Raw genomic sequence first — 22,427 nt, forward strand, 5'->3', positions numbered from 1 at the left:
TGTTGTTGTTGTTGTTGCCTCCAAACTCAACAACTATCATAAGCTGTCATAATATCAGCAGATACAGATTTAGGTTTTGAAGGCTACAAATTGACTATTGTTCTTAGGTTCCCCAGCAAGACAAACAATTAATAGTAATACCACATAAGAGTTAGGAAAACGTTGTTTAAAAAATACCCAATCAAACACCTACATTATAATGAATTTCCAAGAGGCCCCTAATTTCATGATCCAACCTGCACTGCCAAGAATGTAAAGAATCATTGGCTCTTGACATCATTCTCTTGCCAAAGGGCAATTACCTATTCTGTATGCATTGCCTTAATCATGTCAAGTTGTGTCCCATAAATTTGCATGTCTCCCAAGGAAGCACAGTGCATTGCCAGCAGCCTGATAGGCCAGATCAAAACAATTTCCTGGTGTGTGTTTACATCAGCTTTTGGCTTCTGAACTGCTTTAGCTGTAGTTGCTCTGCAAAACAGCACAAATTCCCTCTCTCTGAACTGAGCTGCATCAGGGATAGAGGGGGGAGTAAGCAGAATCGGGATGGATGCATCGTCCTTAGCAGAACTGAGCAATGCTTTCTAGATTAATGAACTGCAAATCAGCTACACAAATGAAACCACATGCTAGAGATAAATGCAGTCCTCTGAGATGGGCTTGTTGTCACAGTCAGAGAGGGAGAAGGAGAGAGAGCACACACACATGTGTAACTAGGGGCGTAATGAATGCCAGCTTCTCTCCCGCCTCTCTGGGATATGTGAGGATGACAAACTCTCTGAGGAACAATTCCTTTGACTGGTTCGTTGAGGAAAGGAAACTTGTCATGCTGCCAAGAATAAAACTGCTCCTGGGCTTAGGTTTGAATTTTATAAAGTGAATAAGTGAAAAATGTATACACATTCACTTCAGACCCAAGTCATGAATAATTAAAAGAATATGTAATTGTACCCAGTTTTCCCCTCAAGCTCAACCAGCAAAGATATCTTCTGTCCGTGTAACAGGGTACTTCATGTGTTTTGTGTTTTTTTCAGGAGCTGCAGGAACTGAGCTGAAATGAATGCATCCTGCATGCAGGTAGGAATAACAGCCTGACCATCAGAGCACACAGAAACGCAAATTGAGAACTCAACTGTTTCATATCAAGGAAGCTGCAGATTTTTTGATTATGCATAAATATTTTCCTGGTGGGATTCATCCACAATTGATACTGGATTTAGATCACAATTGATAAAAATTATATTATTAACCCAGCATTATTGTAGGCATTAATACTGCAAATGGCAAAGATCAGACATTTTTTATAAAGCACAAAATAAATATGCAGAAAATAACCTCAGAAAACAGAAGTTATCTGTATCTAACTACTTCCCTTTTATGAGACAGGCACACTTCCCAGTACAAATATAGGAATGTTGAGTTAACAGTATACAACCACACATTTGTCTGCAGTTCGACTGCTGTACTGGAATTATCTAGTGGTACCTACCTGGAAGGAGATGCAAGAGATCTATTGCTTTTATTTTTATGCATTATTCCCATAATTAATAGGTCCCTCTATTTTCAGCCAAAATGAAATTCAGGATTAATATTCACTTTTCTTGAGGGCATAGAAGTTAGCAAATATGGTATGGATAGTCATGTATTTAGTACCTTTCACTTGCAATACAAAAATCTTCTTTAAAGACTAATTAAAAACATGAACAAATTCTGTAAACAAAATAATTATTGTACATCCCCTCCTTTCCAAACACAGGCAGGAAGTTTCTTATGGATAGCGAGCTGGCTCTTGCTTCCTCTCATACCAGTATGGATGTTTGTAGCCAAGACACTGTGATGCTCTCTGACAGAGAAAAATATATAAAACCCCCTGAAAATCATACACAGAGAGGATCAATAGATTGTATGTAGGTAATGGCTACAGCCTTGAAATGGCAAACGTGGGATTTTGTTTGACTCTTAGAAGGATGAACATTGTTTCTATTTTTGTACTTCTGCAGCTGAATTCCAAACACAAGTTCTTCACAGACCTGACTTAGAACTTGGTTTCTTTTCAACAACCATGCATTTGTTCAGAGACAGAAAAAGACAAAACACCAGAGGGGTGTGTTAGGGAAAGTGAAGTGACAGTCTGCTTACAAACTAATCCACTACAGCCTTGTGAGCTGTACCTGAAGCAGCTCAGGAAGCTTGGGAACAGAACACAGCTTATTAGAGAACACAGGGACACAGACCGTGTGAGGGTCACTTCCAGATTAATAATTTACCCCATGATATACAAAGACTGTGAAACTCAGCTACTATTGCAGTGGGACAACTGAGTGCATCAGAATGGCTTTAAAAAGGAGATGATAGAAATACCAGAAGTGAAGCAGAATATTATACATTACCTACCTCTTATCCACATATCTGAAAGCTGCTATTCTGCAACGTGTTGATCTTGTCATTTTATATCACTTTTGTCTAAGGCAGGAGCCAAATTATTTTTATGGACTACAAAAGCAAGGTAAACTATAACCCAAAAACCTTACCATCAAAAAAGGACAAAATAAAGTTGCAAAAAACCCCCACAAAAGTATCTGGATTTCCAGTATAGGGAAAATGGCAAGAAGGAATTCTGTATAAATGCAGTCTCTACATCCACCCCCACTGAGACAGACTTTCAAATTAATGTTTTCAAGTTCCAACATTTCTGAGCTGTTGCTTGAACCACTTGAAACAATTCCCAGCTAGTTGATGGGGTTTTTTTAGATTACTAAAAAGTATTTTTCTAACATGTAAAATGTGAAGGAACTATAAAAAGGGGGCATGTTTTGTTTTCTGCTACTTTTGATGACTGATTTCTATTTAAAGGTTAATTGTCAATTATGTCAGAACCCGAAATTGTGTAACAGTTGATCTTCCCCATGCACAGGACAACAGAGCATTATTCCTTCAAGCCTATTCTCCCTGGTAATACTTTCGTGTCAGAAACTGCTTATATTTGCAATTATCTGATGTTTAAAAATAAACTTATTCAACATTTCCTAGTAGTTTAGTTGGCTCTGACCTCTTGTTTGCTTGTTTCTCAGTTCAGTTTGAACACGATGGATTTCCAGCTATCTTGTGCCACCCTGTGTAAGAGATGGGAAATTACACAACTTTCTGACCACTGTGACCCGAGTTTGGCATTGGTGTCCTGCAGATATCTGTGCATTTTGAATACACTTTTCAGTTTATCAGCAACTGAAACACATTTTTTAAAGTATTAAAAGTATTTAATATGACAATTTTTCTTAAAAGGTGATTTCTTTATACTTTAGCTAACTCTTCCTTTACATTTAAAACTTTTACATGATAATGTATACAGCCCTCAGGCCATTTGCTGTGCATGATACTAGATCTTTATTAATATATTTTCAATAGTCTAATTAATATGCCTTCATAATGGTGCTTTTTTCCTGTTATTTATTATCTTTTTTATTTGCTGGTTGGTGGTGCTTTTTCTTTAGTAGTATTTTTCTTTCTCATATTTTCCTCTATGCATTTTTTGCACCCTTGTATCACTTTTTAATTCTTTCCATACTTCTTACTATCAGCCACATTCATTCCAAGTTCATTCAGCACCCTACAATAAAAGAAACTTTGCTGCTATTGTTGTGTCTATTGGGCAATAGATCAGCTGCGATCAAGTCAGTAGCTGTCTATATTATGTGTTAGTGGCAAGTTCTAAACCTTAGCCAAAACTTTAGTTCTAAACCTAGTGCCATTACCATTCAGCACGTGAAAGAGAGAAAATAAATTAGATTTATCTACCTTCCCATGATTTTACTGTGATGAAGGTCTGTATTTTGGATGCTGAATTATACAGGTGAAATTGTAGCTGTAAATGATGTGGCTCTTCTGAGGTTTTCCTCGGTGCCTCTGCTACCGCTAGGTTATTGCTGATATTATCTGTGCACTTTCCCTCCTGCTGGAGGTTCACCTCGTGCTTTTGACAGTCACACCTTGTTGGGCTCCTGAAGCACCAGGCACAGCACTCCAGCCCTGCACACACAGCTCAGGGAGGGGGTTTGACATTTTCCATCCCGCGTCCCACGGGCGGCGACCCAGGACCCGACCTCTTGGGTCGGTCCTGCCACAAGCGGCACGGGCAGTGAGGGAGGGCGGTACCGGCTGCAGGGACAGCAGCTAATGAGCGTTAATCACCTCAGCAGAGAGCGGCCCGGTGCGGGCCCGGCCCCGTCCCTCAGGCACAGCCGGGCCGGCCGAGGGCACTTGGCGGCTTCAGCCCGGAGGAGAATGACGGGACAACGGACTGCGGCTGCAGCTTGCTCCCGAGGGATAGCGCAGGGGCAGGCACTGATCTCTGCTCTGGGGCAGGCACTGATCTCTGCTCTGGGGCCAGGGTCAGAACCGAGGGAACAGCTGCAGCCGTGTCAGGGCAGGGCTGGCGATCAGGAAAAGGCTTTTCACCCAGACAGGGGTTGTGCACCGATCAGGGCAGTGGTCACAACACCAAGACTGAAAGAGCCCCAGGAGCGTTAGGACAACGCCGTGGTGCACGCGCTGGCACTCTCGCGGCGCCCGTGCGGGGCCGGGAGCTGCTGTCCATGGTCGGTCGGGCCCGGCCCTGAGGGCGGCCGTTCTGCGGCATGGCGCCACCCCCAGCGGCGGAGCGGGCCCCGCCCCGCCCCGCCCCGCGCTGCCCGCCCCGCCCCGCGCTGCCCGCGCCCCGCCCCGCGCTGCCCGCGCCCCGCCCCGCGCTGCCCGCGCCCCGCCCCGCGCTGCCCGCGCCCCGCCCCGCGCTGCCCGCGCATGCGCACGGTGTCCGAGCCGCGCGAGCCGGGTCTGTCACGTGACGCGGGCGGCGGGAGCAGTTCCGGGTGAGCGCGGGCGCTCAGCGCGGCCCGGCCCCGCTCCGCCAGGTACGGCCGCGGAGGGGCGGGAGCGGGGCCGGGGGTCGCGCCCGGGCCGGGCCGTGCGGGGCGCCACGGGGCGAGGCGAGGCCGCAGGAGCGCAGGGGGCCGTGGGTTCAGCGCTGTGGCCTGGCCTGGCCGGGGCGGCGGTGGCCGCGAGCGGGGACCCCGCGGCCGGGCAGCTCCTCGGCCGCGCCCGCGGCTCCCCCGCTGTGCTGCCGCCGCCGCGGAGCGAAGAGCTGTGAACAGAGCTGTGAACAGGTTCCTCTTGGAGGAGGGCACCCCTTGCCCTGCCCGCAGTGTTGGGCACAGTGTGCTGTTCCCCCGCAGGCGTGGCGAGCGCCCCGTGCTGAGCTGTGCTGAGCCGTGCCGCGCAAGTCAGAGCTGCTTCCGAGAGCTTTTCGTCTTAGTTCCTCCTGATTTCCTGCTTCTAATGCAGTACATTAAATAGTGGGTGGTTATTTCTGGCTGACTTGTGTGCATATTTAAGTCATGCAAAGGAATATCTGGGCGGTGTGTAAATGCTGTGGGATTGTTTTAAGAAGTTGGTGTTTAAATAAATTTGAGTGGCGGAGAAATACAGACCCTTCCGTTGCTGTGGAGGTAGAGTTTAAAGTCGTATCCTCGGGAGGAAAACAAGAGTTTGCAGAAGTTTTCTCTTTTAGCTGTCTGATTTCTCTGTGCTTTGATGCTGAGAGAAGGGAGTAAAAGGACACAATTGATCTGTTTTTAACTATATGTCCTTGCTTTGTCCTATTTTGCAAACTTGCAAAGTGGTTAAGTCCCTAGGGCCATCTTCAGGTATGGGAAACTTGTCCTGGATTTATGGCTCATGTGGCCACGCTCTAAAAACCAACTGGCATTACAGAAACATTTAGAAATTGCAGTGAGCTGCATCCTGTGGGTTTGTGTACCAGAAGATGTGTCTGTTCCTTGCTTTAGGCTTGCTGTAAAATCTAATGTGAAAATTATTCTTAAAAGCACCTCTTTAATGCCTGGAACCTGGAATTAACTTGACACTCAGTTAATGTTTCTGTTGACACAGTGAAGTGAAATGTAGGGGGAAAAATGTAGGCTAACCTTGTTTTGAAGTTGATTTTGACTTTGAGATGGGAGCAGTTTCTGTTCTTTGATTATCAGGTACATTGTTCAGTAAAAATGCTTGACATTGCAATTGCCCTGCAAAATTAAACTTTGTATTTATTCTGTTTTAGATGCAGGGTGCTGAGCAAGGACTGAATATAGGCTTTGTGTTGGACAGGCAGATGTGGCCATGGAAATGTCTGGCTTGTAATTATTTGTGTGTTTGCCTGAGAACTCAGAGGTGAAAACCTAAATAATAATTTTTGCAAGCAGCCTTTAACTTCATAAATAAACTGATTTCATGCTTTCTGTTATCCTTTGGTCCCACCCCTGCTGCCACCCTATTTTTTAGGTATTTGGGACAGACCCAAGTCTCTGTTTAGCTGTACTATAAATTTTTATAAATGGCAATTTTTGACAGGCTTCTTAGCACTGTTGTAGTTCATATTCCAGAACCTACCAGCTAAGGCAGCTTGGTATTAATGAGAAACTCTGAAAATTATCTATGCTTCTAGGAAAAAGGGTTGAAAACACTGATTGACCTGTGCTACAATGATATTCCTCAAATGCAAACTTAAGTAGGTTTAATCTGCTGTTCTGGAATGGAAATTTGTTCATTAGTTGTAGTGAAAGAGTAGTGGATTTGTGATGTGTTCCCTTTTTGTAGTATCATAACTTGCCTGTTGAGATATTTAAAAATATAAAAGGTGTTGTAGAGTACTAAAGTCCAGTGGCTCCAGTAAGAGAGCCGAACCTCCTTGCAACCCTGCATCCAGGTATTCCTTAGTGTGTTGAAGTTTTTGACCTTTTGATAACTCTCTATCTTCCATTTCTTTTTGCAAAAGAGAAAGTAATGGGCAATGGAGGATAAGATCAGGCTTGCTGTTCTTAGAAACCAAAACTTTTTGAGCTGGCCGTGAGGAGTGCTAGAATCAGGTAGAAATTATTTGCTTCTGTTTTTCTACATGGCTGATAAATACTTGCATTATTAAAATATAATACATTTTCCAAATTTCGTTTTTAGATTTTAGATTTACAGCTGAATTTAAAAGGCATTTTAAAAACATGGCAGCAGTGCTATAGGAGGAGTAAGCAGACTGTTGTAAATTCAGCTTTAGTTTGTACAAGCAGAAGTAGATTTTTTTTTTTGCCTGGTTGTAAGCATTTGTATTAGTTGATGTAAAATAACTCTGAAGTCATCACTTTTCTAACTTTCTTGAAAAGATTACCCTTCCTTCTTTATTTCTCATTCTTCTAGTTGACAAATGATAGTGCTTTTATAGGTGAGACTTGGAAGTCAAAACATCCAAAACAGCTGCTTAGTCTGCATGTTAAATAGGATGCTGAAAACGTAAATTTGATCTTACCTGAACTCCAAGCTTGCCTTCTAACTTGCTTTCTGTTGTCTTGTGTGGTACCTAGCAAATTATTGCTTTATAATCTGCCTTAATGAGAAGCTGCTGATGAGAATTCTCCAAGTAGTGTGAGGAGTATTCCATAAAATAATAAGCTCAACAGCACGAGTAGCTTTTTAAACTCTTGTTTTAGTACAACAGGTTTATCCCAGTGTGATGGAGTAAATGCAGATGGAATTGCTTCTGCACTGAAAGGCTGTTGTCTGTTTGAAATTAATAGGTGTTGCTGGGTGTTTGGTATTCTCCAAAAGTGCAGAAGAAAACTGTTCAATTCTTGGAGCAAACCCCTGCTTTAAACTGTTTGAGACCTGTGTAGGGAATGCAGTGCAGGCGAGCTCAGGAGGAGCATCTTACAGCCACCAGCACAGTGACAGGCTTTGAGGAGGGGTATTTGAGTGTTTTGACTGCCAGTTTTTTGTCCTAAAAGAGTGAAATCATAAGATTTTTTTCAGGTTTATAGTCACCTGCATATTTGCATCTGCTGGTTTGTTCCATGCTGCTGGTAACCACTGCATTCTGCTGAGTGCCTCTGGGGAAACTCCTCGGGCTTCATCTCAGTGTCCTGAAACAAATGCATAGAGAGCTCTGCATAGGTTCACTGTTACTACTGATCCAAATGGGATCTTCCCTCTGAGCAAATATTTAAAACCCACTGTTTGGTATCTGGGAGTGTCCATACCTTGTATGCTGAGAACATAATCAGTTTGGTGAGAGGCAGTGCTTGTTTCCAAGCAGTGATTTAGTCAGGACAAACAGGGAGAGCTGGGCGGGCACTCGCTGGGGCAACTTCTTCACACTGCTGAAGAACAGCAGCTGAGGTATGCAGGTGCTGAATGTCTCAAACAAGGAGAGTCTGGCCCTTAATAGGAACTGGGTTGCTAACTTCTAGAAATTTTATTTAAATTTTCTGGGTGGACGAAGCAGGGAAATGCCAGTAAAATAGGCTTAAATTGAGATCATCCGTGTTTAATTTGAAGTACTGCAGTAAAAAAAAAAATCACTTAATTTTTTTTATTAATCAACTTGCATAGTGTAGCTTTAAGCATTGCAGGACATTTTAAAATCAGGTTCAGTAGAAGAAAAATTCGGATTTGTGATGAAAGGAAAGCTGATCCTACAGAACAGTAAGTGTAATTTGGTTTTCAGCCATGTAAAAAAGAAATTACATCTCTGGGTTAAACAGTATTGGTTGCATTCAAACTTCTTACTTACTGGTGTTCTGTGTTGATTGCTTCTTTGCAAAATACCATGGTTTCTTGTTTTGAGGAATGTTGGTTTTCTCAATACCTGCATTGATAGGTTTACCTGCTTCTGCCAATCTTTAGAGCCAACACAGCCAAGAGGTTGGACTTCTATGTCAGCAGAATGGTTTGCCATGTTCCATTATTGGGGATTCCTTGTTCCTGGTGATGGGTGAGCCTGAAAAAATACAGCTTTACTTGCACATCATAGGGTGAGTTCTCCAAAAACACTTAAATAGTTTTCTTTAAAGTGTTCGGGGTTTTTTTCTTAAATGGCTTGTAGTTTAGATCTGACCATCTGGACTTGTTCTCAAAATATACACTTATTAATTATATCCTACAGAATCTAGAGACACGTCAGGTTTCTTACATTTTTGAGTGAACTGGTGTAATCAGAAATGACAGGTTGCTCAAAGCCTTAATTTTAACTGAGGGGTTCATCCTCCTTGACTGCATGAAATCCCTTGCAACCTAAATTATTGTATGATAAACCATTCCACAAGCAGTTTTGTCTGGGGGAAAAAAAAAATGTAAAATGGAAGCAAACAAAAAACTTTTCCCTGCGTTGTTTGGTTTTTATTCTGCATAATACCTCAATTTGACATTAAGTTAAAGGATGTGTTGCATATATAGGAATTACCACATTATTGAACTAATGCTTTTTGTTATGTTCCTGCAGCTCCTCTTTAGCCCATTGTGCTGAAGACCAGAGGTTCTGCCCAATCAAGAGTCTCTGTTAACAATTCAAGTTAGCTGAAAAATGGAGGGGGTTGAGTTTAAAGAAGAGTGGCAAGATGAAGATTTTCCAAGGTTTTGAATTCTTTTTTAAAGTAATTTGGCTCAAGCAAATAACATCAGCAATAAGTTACCTCTTGGTCTTCCTGGTGAACTAATATTCAGTAATAATTGAAATGATTTCCATTAATATAGCAGTTCTAAAAAGGTTTTGTGGCATATTTCTTCAGGATTGCCCCTGTTGAAGTTTCCAGTGTTTTTGAAATGAAGATTTGTAAGCTTGGCTTAATTTATTTCCTGTGATAATATTTTGCAGCTACATTGTTTGCATATTACTCCCAGTGCCTCATGGCCCAAATATTTCATTTAGTAAATTTCTGAAGAAAGTCTTTAAAAGTTAATGCTGCTACTGATGCTTGGACCTACAAAAAAACGAAATCAGCTTTAGCTGTATTCTATGATAACATGACTAAACTCCTTCTGTAATTTATTTCAAGTCAAATTTTGTCAAGGAAGAATAGGACAAGTTTTCTTAAGGATGACACACTGGTAATAGGAAGTGTTTTGGTATTTGTCACAGGAAGGGATGGTCACTTGAATGCTGTAAAGGAATTTTCTGCTGCCTTGCTGTTTGTTAACTGAAAGCTTGAACTTAGCCTTTACTTAAAGTTAGTTCAGTACTATCCCACAGTGGGTTTTTGTAATAGTGTGTAAGTCTAAATATATGGCATTAAAAAAAAGTAAAACAACCAGGTTTGTAACAGTGATTTCTACCTTGTGTCCCAGGCCCCTGCCAGAGGATGATCCTGTTGAGTCTGATGCATTGGCTGCAGCTGGAACAGAAAGTGAGCCCGGTAAGAACATCCAGTCCAGCTGACTGCTTCCTACTTAAATGGTGCCTTTAAAACTCCTTGGTGTGGGAGGATTTTTTTTTTGTTTGTTTTTGTTTTGGGGCTTTTGGGGGTTTGTTTTGTTTCTTTGGTTGGGGTTTTGAAGGTTTTTACATTTAATTTTTTTAAAAATTTTGTCTGTGTGCTTTACTTGAAACATTTCCAGTGCTGGATTTATTCCTTTCTTTCAACTGCTGTCTAAATCATGCCAATATTTGCCTTGTATCTTGAAGCATTCTGTGTACTCACAGAACAGATTCTTTAATTTTCTGTCCTTACTGTTGTCTGTCACTTTTTTTTTCCAGCTTGTATGTATATTTTCTATTTTATCAAATACGGTTGTGATGTCACTGAAGCCTAACAAAAGCAAGTGCTAGAGACATGAATCTTGTATTATTTGCAAGATTTGTTCAGTGTAATATCTGGAACAGCTCTTGGGAAATTGGATGCAGCAGGCGGGGGTGGCAGTGTCTGAGGTGGTGGCAGCTCATCAGGTTTTTCTTCTGTAGGGGGTATGGTTGGGGTCTGCCACCCTGCTCAGACTGTGTGTGTGCAGAGGGTAACTTGAGAACTTTTACCTGCTGTTCTTTCTATCCCCTACTAAAGTCTTATTCCAAAAATACCTTATTTAAATTATGGGCATTAATTTATAATGTATTATGAGAAAGGACTGTGCTCTTCTGTCTTGGTAATATGCTTATCTAAACTTTCTTTTGCTTTCAAAATAAATAATGTTCTTTCTTCAGATACAGAGGGTGATGGAACCAAATTGAGGAAGAAACTAATGGCTCCAGATATTAGCTTAACTTTGGATCCCAGTGAGGAATCTGTTTTGTCTGATGACTTGGATGAGAGTGGAGAGATTGATTTGGATGATTTAGATACTCCGTCAGAAAATAGCAATGAATTTGAATGGGAAGGTGAGTATTTTGGTCCTTTTGTCTGAAGCTCTAAAATATATTCTTACGTGCAGGTCAGCTGTTTCTCTAGTAAGAGATAGCTATGACTCAATAGTACAAGAGGAGAAATACAAAGGGAGTGATTAGGAATTAGAAATAGCTGCAGTGGCTTTTAGAAGAGAAAGTCGGATCTCACCTGATTAGTAAACAGGCAAATATTTAATAGCTGTAACTGCAGATAAACTTAGATGAAGATCATCTATATATGCATCTATTAGACTTGGAGTTATTGAAAATCCTCTATTGCAGTAAGTTTTTAAGACCCATCCACCAGAAAAAAGTACCCAAGGTGTTTTACATGTGTTAGAAATTAGTTTAAAATGGAGGGAGCCAAACAAAAGGGATATAGACTAGCTACTCAGAAACTGATGAATTGCAATTTAAGGAGGACTGAATAGTATTTTTAAAAATATTAAGTAACACCTGATCTTAAATCTTCTTATGGTGAGAATGGCAAAAGCTCAGTAAGTAGCCTTAGAGTATGCGTATTTCCAGATGGACTAGAGGCAGTAGAAGAGCCTCTATTTTATCTATTTTATGTCAAGGAATTCTGAAATAACTCCATAGAAGTTAAAGTAGCTGTAGCCACACTAGTAATGATCTCAGTTGTTTTAAGACATTAATAGGTGTTACATCTTATAGGCAAAACCTGGAGATTCTAACAAATTTTATTTGAGATAAGTGTTTTGTTTAGGAGCTAAAGCACAAATTTTAAACTTGAAGTTGAATGATGTTTTAAGGCCCTCTTATGGAAGCCAAGAACAGTTCTGTTGGGCAAATTATTGGAGTCATTAACATCTGTAAACTTCATGGTTTAGGAATGTCTCTGATAAGTAAATATGTAAACTCAATTATTATCTCATCCTGAAAATAAAATAATTTTAATTCCTGAATAAACAGGAAGTTCTCTTTTCACTGTTATGTTTGAAACACTACCTGTGGAGAAACAAACACTCCTTACAATAAGGGGGTGGTTTTGGTTTTTAAGTAGCTAAAGGCATATTGCAGGGGAAGTTTTCTCAGCAGAGACTGTGTGTTTAACTTTGTAAAAGGATTTTAATTGTTTTAATGAAGAAGAATTGGTGTTTAGGATTAGTTTTGCAGTGGTGCCAAGGAAATGTTCCGGATGTTTGTGTCTTGTTTTTAAAAGTGGCTGAAAAGGATTTCTGTCTTTTCTTCCTTTAATGCTGCTGCCTTCATTTTCCTGGAAGGATAGTTTGAATTAACAGCTTTGTTTCGGGAACAGACAACTAACTTGCAGTAGGTTTTTCTCGCTTTGGGTAAGGTCCGTGCAACAAAGTCAAGAATCATAATTTCATCGAAGCAAATTGTCTTACAGAATGCTGTCAGCACAAATTTCATATCTTTTGATTGCACATATGAATTAGATTTAATTTTCAATAGATTTTCCTGCATGTCTGCTTGCAAGGTACCTCAATGTATTAAATCATGCTTCATGTAAATCTGTGATCAACCTCTAATTCTCATTGGAGTTAACCACTTTGTCTATTTTGGTGAAATTCATTGAAATTCATTCATGAATGGTAATTTTTTACATACTTGTAATAGAGAAAATTGCAGTCAACAGATAACTGCCAACATGAGAATGTTACTACAATATCCATGACATCAGCCAGTGTGTCTGACTGGCTGAAGAATACCAAAATAGATTGGATAGCAAAGTGGTTAACTTGTCTTGTAGCTGATTGTCCCTGTGCATGGCATTAATAATGGGTCTTCAACATATTCTCATTTTGGCAGATGATCTTCCAAAACCAAAAACTACTGATGTCATTAGGAAAGGATCACTGGCTGAGTACACTGTGGCAGAGGAGAAGGATGATGGTCGACGCTGGCGGATGTTTAGGATTGGAGAACAGGACCACAGGGTGGACATGAAGGCAATAGAACCCTACAAAAAAGTTATCAGTCATGGTGGTAAGGACTCGGGGGAACTGTTCAGCAACCACTTCTTTAAGCTGAGTTGGGGAGGCAAAGGAAGACCTTTGGGCTTAAAGACTTGTGGTAATTCTTTTGTTGCAGTGTTAAGACATGGTTGATATAATAATTCTTTTTCTATTAAACTAAAGTTCCAAAATGTACACGTGGTCACATGCACTAAAATGCACCTATGTAACAAGATATATTTACTCTATCCTACAATGTCACTACTACCTAATTTTTTGGCTTCTAGACTATTGAAAACATTAACTGTTGATCTACTAAGGCAGAAATCAGTTCATTACTCTTTCCTGTGAAGAGTCAGACTGTCTGTGAAGTTTAGGTTGGAAGAAAAGTTGAATAAACTTTAAAAACATAAGATATTATTAAATATACTGAGGTTCTACACTGAGATGTTTGTTATAGATGCAGTGTTTGATTGACATCAGCTTTAGCTGTTGCTTTATGAGTAGACAAACTTGAAGAAGAAACCTTGATGTTTTCTGTAACTGAATGAATGTGTCCATAGGGATGTTTGTACATCTCTGTAAGATAAATAATGAAAATGTGCTTGGCTTTGTGTAAATGTAGTCAGTGTATTGTCACCTTTGTCACTACTGCTGTGTATTTCTTTGTTTTTAGGTTATTATGGTGATGGGTTAAATGCCATTGTTGTGTTTGCTGTTTGCTTCATGCCTGAGAGCAGCCAGCCTAACTACAGATACCTAATGGACAATCTATTTAAGTAAGTAATCATCTGCCTTTCTGGGGTTTTGTTATTTTTAATATATTTGAGCACTACTAGGAATTTGAGATGAAGATTGTGGATATTAAGGTTTTCTTTGCTTGTCTCCCCAGGTATGTAATTGGCACTTTAGAGCTGTTAGTAGCAGAGAACTATATGATAGTTTACCTGAATGGTGCAACAACACGGAGAAAAATGCCAAGTTTAGGCTGGCTTAGGAAATGTTACCAGCAAATTGATAGAAGGTAAGAAGCTCTGCAATATTTTCTTACAATATTCACATGCTCAGAGATAGAAGTATTTAGGAAAAACTGCTGTTTAATGTGGTGTCTGGTCCCTTCTGGTTAAGATCTGATGGAGGAAATTGGTGTCTTGAAAACCTTCCTAAGCTATGCAATGTGGGATGATGCTACATGCTACCTGCCTGGGTATGTGTTGTGTGGTGGATTTTTTTGGTTGGTTGAGGTTTTGTGTATGCTTTTTGTTGCTGTTGTTCTCATGTTTTTTTAGTGAAAATAGCATTTTTAGAATACTATATATTGTTATCTTGTAGAATATCCTTACAACTTAATGTATTAACACAAGGTTAATAAGGGGGGGATCCTTTGTGAACCACTTCATCATTAGTTGTGTAAATGACTCAAAGAAGCTTCTCTTTGCAATGTTACTTCCTTGTCAAACTGATACCGAATCTTTAGTTTTTATTTAACAGTAGTATAGTGTTTTTTCTTCTGATGGAGATTGACTTCTAATAATGGGATGTCAGAATACTGTGTTTATGTGACAGCTGTGCTTCTAAAACCATGCTTCTTATATGTTCCAAAACTCCTGGTCATGCTGCCTTTTTTGTTCTAGTAATTATCCATGTTTTAAATCCTTCAGGTTAAGGAAAAATCTGAAATCGTTGATCATAGTTCATCCTTCCTGGTTCATCAGAACACTCCTGGCCATCACAAAACCTTTTATTAGGTAATACTCCAGAAGCTTTTTCATAAAAAATTCTGACAACTCTTTGCTTTGAACTTAAAAGACTGTTTTAATATTGACCTAGTGAAAAATGTTTAGAGTTGTAACTGTACCCTGCATTTGTTCTTCCACAGCTCAAAATTCAGCCAAAAAATTAGGTATGTCTTTACCCTGGCAGAACTAGCTGAACTCATCCCCATGGAATACGTTGGCATCCCAGAATGCATAAAACAGTATGTTTTGTTATTCCAACATCTTCTGCATTGATCACGGGTTAGGACTGGTAGATGTTGTAAGTTTGGTTTGAATGTAATGCTTGGCACATAATGACTGAAATGACATCATTGCTGTCTCTAGGAGTGTCTGTGTTTGACCTCAGTGCTAAAGGCAGTTTACTATGGAGCAGCATGGATAGCCAAAATGTTCATGTGTAGTCATTTTCACAGTGGAGCTGTGTGCAATTACTAAGTTGTGGTATGTTAATTAAGCATTCTGGAGAAGGTCTCTAGAAGGCTTAATTCAATTCCAGTTGTTCTGCACCTTAGTGTGTATATTAAACTGGCTTGTGAGTGAGAAATTGTGGGCGTGTGAATACTGAAGTTATTTATAATGTGTTCTAAAGTGTTTTAGTTAAAATGTGGAACAAGTGCTGAAATATCACTTGGATTGGGTTTTCATTTAAAAGAAAAGCAGCAATGGGAAAATGCCGAATTCCTACTCACTACAGTTCTAAACTGCTTTAGTAAAGAAACAGAGACAGCATCAATGTAATTTTTTTCCTTCCCATTGAGGTACAAATACCCATTTTAACATCAGCAGAATTCTGCTCTCAGATAAAATGATGAGCCTTTCGTTGAGAGCATTTGTGAATGCAGTAATAGAGTAGAAACCATAAGCTTGGGTCTTAAGAAAACCAGATGAAAACATATAACTATTCTGATGACAGCCTATTAGAGGGTATATACACAAACCCTGTGTTGTCTGCATCTTAATAGATGAGCACAAACTGGGGGAAGGTGGCCCAGTGTCACTGAGCACACACACAAGGGCACATCCATGCTGCACAAAGCCTCATGCCCCCTGCAGATGGCTGGTTATTTCAGTAGACATTCAACTGCTGTCAGTTCCACAATTTAACTCTGTAAGACAGAAAAACAGTTTTCATGGGGTGGGAGTGAAACACATGACAAAGCTGAGGTAGCCTTGTGCTGTGTTTAGAATTTTTTTGACTGGGGTTTTAAAGGTGTGCTGTGACTATTCAGAGCATCATTCTGAGTTTTAAAAGACTCCTTTCCATATTGATGAACCATTAACTGTTCTGCAGAGTCTGGTTTTGGTTAACTGAAAGAATTAGTTCTCAGATTTCTATGGAGGATTATATCAGGCTTTAAACTGTTATGGATACACATTTTAAATTTTAGTGATGAATGCTAACACTATACAAGAGATCATATTGAATTCATTTGTTATATCATAGTAATTAAATCTTAATGGTTTTTGTTTACTGCAAGTAAATGTTGGAGGTACAGTGTATTTTTTTCTTAATTATACCAGTTTCAAAATTTGGTAAGTTTCTGCAAATTCTATTGACACTAATACTGGTTTGCAGCTTCTGTTGATTTTGGCTTTCATATTTTATATTTACTGAAATAAAACTTTTCCTCACCAAGGTATGAAGAAGAAAAGTTTAGAAAGAAACAGAAAAGGTATATTCATATTTTGATTAGGGTTGCATCTAGATAAGAAAATTTGCACTGCAACTAACTCCTAGTTGATTGGCTTGCATAAAGGAATAAGCATTTGTAAATATAAACATGCACTAGTGCCCAAGTTTTTATGCATGACAGCAACTATACTGTACTTGCAGGCAGTATGGAATCTAAGAACTCACCCTGACTGTTCAGACAGATATTTGCAAATAGTTCTCTTATATTTTTATGTGAGATGTTCACTTTTAAGGGGATACCTGGGTTCTCAACTTGAAGAGGCAAAAGTAGTGCTTCTGTATGAACCCATTACATCAAATGTCATTGTTTCTAACAGGAATTGATCTCTGGAGATGAGCTGAATTTAGGTGCTAAGTGGTAGCTATGCATTAGCAGAGATGCAACTCCGTAAGAAGTTCTAATATTGAATCTTGTGGTTTTTGGTATTCACTACCTTTTTAGTTATTAACTTGCATAGGTGCAATCTAAATTAGTCTTTTAGTGCTGTTTGTATTTGCAGTGCCTACATTCCTTCCTAATAAATACTGGATTTCCACTTTGGTGATTTCCAGTCTCCTGCTAACTATTCAAGCTATTCCACAGCTGATTAATTTTCTATTGCATATATGTTATTTTTTCACCCACTAACAAATATACTGAAAGATTTTACTGCTAACTTTGGGGTTTGTTTTTTTAATTTATATTTTTCCTTGGTGTGCCTATTAGGAAGGCTTATTGTCTAAACTGGGTAGAGGAACAATGAGATTGAAGTAAAAGGAATTAAAATTATTTCTGAAAGCTCACATGTAAATCTAGCCATGTGTTGAACATTCTTTAGTAATTAATCCAATTAAGCAATAATTTTAAAAATCTCCAGTAGAACAAGCACCTTCTAGTGTCCCTGTTGATAACTTTACCTATACTACCATCATTTTTGTAAGAAGTAGTGTGTTCTTTAGTGAAAATTAGATATAGAGATCACAGGCAGAATTAGATACTGAGCCTTTAATCAGGTAGAAAGCAGCTCCTTTTTATGGGTTCATGGCCCAAAGTAGCTGTCATTGTTTCTATCCTTTTGAAAAACTGGTTATAGTTTGAGAGACTGGACAGGTATGTTAGGCAGATTGTTGTAGGACACACTTGGTCCTAGTCTCTTGCTTTAGAAGTCCTGTTGGTTTTAAAATTAATTTATGTCCATGCACAAATTATTTGCCAGAAGATGTTATCAAGATTGTAGCTTCTTCTTACTGTGAAGATGAAAAGTACATCCTGTGCAGGGCTTTCAGTCATCCCCTGGTTTCTGCAAAGGAGCATTTTGTTTGTTGGTCCCAAGGCAGATACTAAAAAATAAGTACAAAATCAAACCCACTTTTATCAGCATGATGGTGAATTTTGCAGGGTAATTGCGAGAGTCTTAGAGCATAAAAGAAAAAAGTATTGCAGTTAAGGAGCCTCTTCACTTTTGTTGATTCAACTAGGGCTGGTATCTTCTTGGCTTAATTACTATAACATTGAAGATAATCAGTGCTTATGAATTCATCCAAGTGGTAGTGCTTACCCTTATTGTCATGTTACCTGTATTGTATTCCTGCTTGCATTTGTTACTGTGAGCAACATAGTATGCTTCTTTCTTCTGTAGTCAGACTTCACTTGCACTTTTTAAATGCTTCCTTTCAAGTGCTGTAGTTACTTAAATGGTTTCCTAACAATTTTAATTTCTAGGGGGTGGTAGGAAAATAGACATTGAAAAGAACCCAAACATCTTGACTACATTAAATAAAACCTTAATTTAATATTCATTTACTAAAACTTTTCCCGTGTAAAAGCTTTGTGTTTTCCTGTTAAAGTTAATAGTTTTTTCTTAATCATATGAGCTATCAAACTATGTTAACATAGTTTAATTTTACTACTTTCTTTGCTAAGCAGAGTTGACCAAGAGCTGAATGGAAAACAAGAGCAGAGGAGTGAACAGTAAGTTTGGCGTCCAGACAAGACTGAAGAAGATGCAGATGGAACAATGCTGTTTGTGCCCCATTACAGTGCATTCTCTGTGTGTATGTATTATATAATCTGTTGCAAAAGGTGCTTTGGACTAGCACACAATGAACTGCTTACTGCTGTATTGGTTTGTCTTGACTTTAATTGCTGTTTATGTAATCGTTTTATACTGCTAAATGGCAAGGAACCCTGTGTTTTCAGAGGATGTTCTTGCAACTGTTTATCTAAATGATGCATGTTCTTCAGTAAAATATTTATATACCTAAATGTTAAAGGAAAGAGATAATATATATATTTTTATGACTGAGCAATATATTGTGTGTACCTGCTGAAGGAATTCATTTGCAGGTAGACAAGGCCATAAGTTTCTTGTTGTTATTTTATAAATGTGTTTTGCTGTAAATGGTCAAGTGCATTTCTTTGTTGTCATGAAAACTTGTTTGGATATTAACGATCATTAACTAGACTTTCACAAGTAGATCCTTATTTTTGTTCAGTTAACTTATCCAAGCTCACTCCTTTACCTCACTAGAGTGGGCTTCAGCTTGGGTGTCTTTCTGTCCATCATTCAGGATGCAGAAGTGCAGTTCTGTGGATGGCAGTTTGTTGGCCACGAGGTTTAAGCCTAAGCCACAAAAGCTGAACTGTCTGACTGGTAAGATACCAGACCTTTTTCACATGAAGTTGTGAGTTTAGATTCTGCTTCAGTATGTCAAGATTGTCTCAGCTAGCAGTAGGAAATTAGTTCATTGAGTTCTTCGTGGATGAACCTTGACTGTTACCGGTAGGAGCTCTGGTCATGCTCCATTGAACTGGGGAGCTACACCCGTACTCTAGCCACAATACCATTTTTTGGGCAGAAATATGAGAATTCTTATGCTACCTGTGTCATTCTTGTAGATGAAACATCCATTTCTAAAGCTGTTAGACACATGATACCAGCACTAATTGAACTTTTAAGAAGTGTTTTAAAGGTTGGGGTGTTTTCACTCCCTGCAATGGTAGTAAATCTTGGTCTGTAAGGAGGTGTTCTTGGGCACATAACTAGTGTGTATACTTTATTGGGACAACAGTAATGCACTGGTTGATATATTGTAAAAGTTTGTAACATCTTTTGATAAACATTGCATTTTCCGTTTAAGGGCAGGTGTATGCAAATAAATTCATTCAGGAGTTGAGCAATATAGTGTTGTAGCAAGTATATTAAATCTTTGCTTTTGGTGTTTATTGTGCTCACAATTTTGTCTTAATGCAAAAAATATCACTTTTTAAGTATATTTAATGTTACTCAGTTACCTTATTAAAAAAAAAGTTACATTCAACCAGATTACTGCCTGACACTGATAAATAGCAGTTGTGAGATATTCCATGGTCAAGGCTTACCAAGTAGCAATTAATCCACTGTTCCAGTGATACCTGTATAGACTCTGAGGGTATATGGATGTTAGGTTAGGGAAATCAACTCATGTCCCTGAAAGGTTATTTAACTGTGCATTTCAGATACTTTCATCTCAAGATCTAAGTCCTTTTGTTGCTGTAGTTTCTGTATCAGTTTCAAGGAGGTTGACAGGCAAGATGTATTCATACCACAGGCAATACCAATGCCAAGTTGCCTTGCATCCATTCCATCAGCTGGATCTTGCTCTGAAAGCAGAACACAAATACACTTTCTTTGGGGCTGTTTTATCTCCTGCTTCAATTTTGATGTTGACTCAGATTAATGTAAAGTTCAAGTCAGTACATGGAGCACTTACAACCTGTTCACTTCTGATACTTTCATGGTATCGTCTGTACGACCATGCAAATCTGATTTTTACTGGGTTTGCATGTGTCCTGCGCTAAACAGGAAGCATTCTGATTATCTCATTTCCATTTTTATCTAGTTGATAAAAGGATTACTCTTGGTAAAATTATATTCTTCATGGAGGGATTGTAGTTCTGTATGTCCTGTGGCTTCCTGTGTGCATAGTGCAGTACAGAGTAGCCATTCCTCTGTATATGCCACATTTACCAAATGATGGGATTGGTTTGTGTTTCCTTGTGGCCAGGGATTCTACAGTTTCATGCTGCAGTAGTATGACTTCTTTTGGAAATGTGTATGTACTTATAAATGGTTTATTTTTCTGGTCTAAGTTGTTGTGAATGAGTATACAGCACAACAGTTATTCTGTGTCTGAAGATACACAGCTTGAGAAAGAAGTGTACTAAAGAATTATTCCCATCTGGCTTCTTGCAGCTCATCATTTAGTGGTGAGGTGGATGTTTACAAAAAGTAAAGTGGTCCCAAAGCTATGGATAATGTTTTGTCAAACTTAACTTTTTTGCAATCTATAATATAATGTAATATATTTTAATATTTAAAAAAACTGAAAAGTTTGAATGTCATACTTAAATAAAAATTATTTCAAAACTTTGTGATAAGGAATTCACCTTTCAATGGCACTTCCTTCTAAAAGTAATTTTGCTAGAATTTGGTGAGCCCTGTCAAGAAAAAATGTAATGAGTCAGTTTACTTCTGATTTGGAGGTCTCATTAATTTATCTATATTTACATACGTAGTAATAAATCACTACCTAACTCATTATTGCTGTACTCAACTGAAATAGAGATATTTGGGCCAGTGGCCTCTCACTGTTTCATTTCCTAATGATTTCTGCAACAGGGTAAATTCAGAAGTGGCAAAGGGATTCTGGAGAAAGTGTCATTAAAAACTGACGTGAGTAGACTCTGGATTTGCTTGAACGTTCTTGATCTTGAATGATCTTGATCTTGCTTGAATGTTCTGTTTGAGCGTAGTGGGAAGGGATGTATAAGGATTTAGTACTGAAGCAGATTGAAGAACTTTTATTCCAAAAAGCATTGAACTAGTTAGAATAATATGTAACCTTGTTCATAACAACACAGTTTGGCTTTTTTTCCCTTTACTCTCAGTAAACAAGTGAAGAGCAGTCCCAGTTGCTGTGAGGAATGTTCTATTGAAAGATGAGATAGTAGGTACACTCCAAATTGCAGTCCATTAGGATATTAGGAGCCTGAATGTGTTTCAGCAACTTTATTGCATCATGCCCTAAATGCTGTAATGACAGTTTAAAAACTTTCAGCAGTTAATTGTGTTACACTTGAAGGTTAGATTACATGTGGTAGTAATAGAATCCTTTATGAAAGACCTCGAAGTGTGTCAGGGGGAGGAGGTGCTGTTGGTGCTGGTCATGTCAGCTTTAGTGATGCTGTCTGCTGAAATGTCTGTAGTTGACTAAAAACTATTGATCTACATTGTGAATTGGCACTTCATTAACTAAACCTCTCACAAGGTAGAAAGTTTCTTGGTCAAAAGCATATTTCAGTGTCAAATTTTTGTCACTGTATCCTACAGATTTTTACAGTATTTAGTATCTAGAAAGATAGTTTAAATTCATGTCTTCTCAAAAGTCGTTGTCTTTGGAAATGACTAGAACTCTCAAATCATTCCAGTCTCCTTCATATGAGGAATGCAGAGGAGAGGGATAACAGCTCGCATGCTTTTTGTAACCACAGAAGCTTACAAACCTTGCAGTCAAAATTCTTACTCAGTACTTGTGGATGCAGGTCATTCTCTAGAGGATTTGTCTCATTGCTTATCAGAGACACTTGAAACAAGTGCTTTAATTCTGCTTTTGAAGGACACCTTTAGTTTTAGTCAGAGTAACACTCTGAAATTTAAGGAATATTTAAATATTCCTATTCTGAAAAGATATACCTTGCAGCTTTCCTAGCTTCAGAATTCTAAGTTGAACTACACTGTTTCTTTTATCACATCTCATTACCCATATTAAACTAACAGAAAAAAGGGCATTTGTGGAGGGTGCAGTCA

The 22,427-nt window shown here is 38.9% G+C and overlaps 1 protein-coding gene and 1 long non-coding RNA gene across 6 annotated transcripts in view; both read left to right on the forward strand.

Annotated features, from left to right (window-relative positions):
- Positions 1-3,003, forward strand: part of LOC117001955 — a 110,380-nt gene extending 107,377 nt beyond the window's left edge. Inside the window, exon 3 of the long non-coding RNA XR_004419192.1 lies at positions 1,035-3,003. This is a non-coding gene — a long non-coding RNA (uncharacterized LOC117001955). The remainder of the gene's footprint in view (positions 1-1,034) is intronic.
- Positions 3,004-4,823: 1,820 nt separating this feature from the next.
- BNIP2 (BCL2 interacting protein 2) lies at positions 4,824-20,990 on the forward strand. Of its 5 annotated transcripts, none has more exons than XM_033070812.1 (12): positions 4,824-4,907; positions 8,696-8,849; positions 9,317-9,447; positions 10,159-10,226; positions 11,009-11,182; positions 12,983-13,159; positions 13,805-13,907; positions 14,021-14,152; positions 14,790-14,876; positions 15,008-15,106; positions 16,544-16,579; positions 18,506-20,990. In XM_033070812.1, the coding sequence occupies exons 3-12, from the start codon at positions 9,398-9,400 to the stop codon at positions 18,552-18,554; spliced, it is 975 nt and encodes a 324-aa protein (XP_032926703.1). In that variant the 5' UTR covers positions 4,824-4,907; positions 8,696-8,849; positions 9,317-9,397; the 3' UTR covers positions 18,555-20,990. The 5 variants fall into 5 exon arrangements, with proteins under 5 accessions (XP_032926703.1, XP_032926705.1, XP_032926706.1 ...); XM_033070814.1 differs by having other exon boundaries at positions 11,015-11,182; XM_033070813.1 differs by having other exon boundaries at positions 4,832-4,907; positions 8,722-8,849.
- Positions 20,991-22,427: the final 1,437 nt, after the last annotated feature.

The sequence above is a fragment of the Catharus ustulatus genome, chromosome 12 (assembly GCF_009819885.2).
Source record: "Catharus ustulatus isolate bCatUst1 chromosome 12, bCatUst1.pri.v2, whole genome shotgun sequence".
Lineage (NCBI taxonomy): Eukaryota > Metazoa > Chordata > Aves > Passeriformes > Turdidae > Catharus > Catharus ustulatus.

Excerpts from the sequence above, each read along its gene's own strand:
- BNIP2 (XM_033070812.1), top strand. The coding sequence starts at position 9,398 with ATGGAGGGGGTTGAGTTTAAAGAAGAGTGGCAAGATGAAGATTTTCCA. Across the intron at positions 14,153-14,789 it reads TACCAGCAAATTGATAGAAG|GTTAAGGAAAAATCTGAAAT; the intron begins GTAAGAAGCTCT and ends TAAATCCTTCAG. Across the intron at positions 16,580-18,505 it reads TTTAGAAAGAAACAGAAAAG|AGTTGACCAAGAGCTGAATG; the intron begins GTATATTCATAT and ends TTTGCTAAGCAG.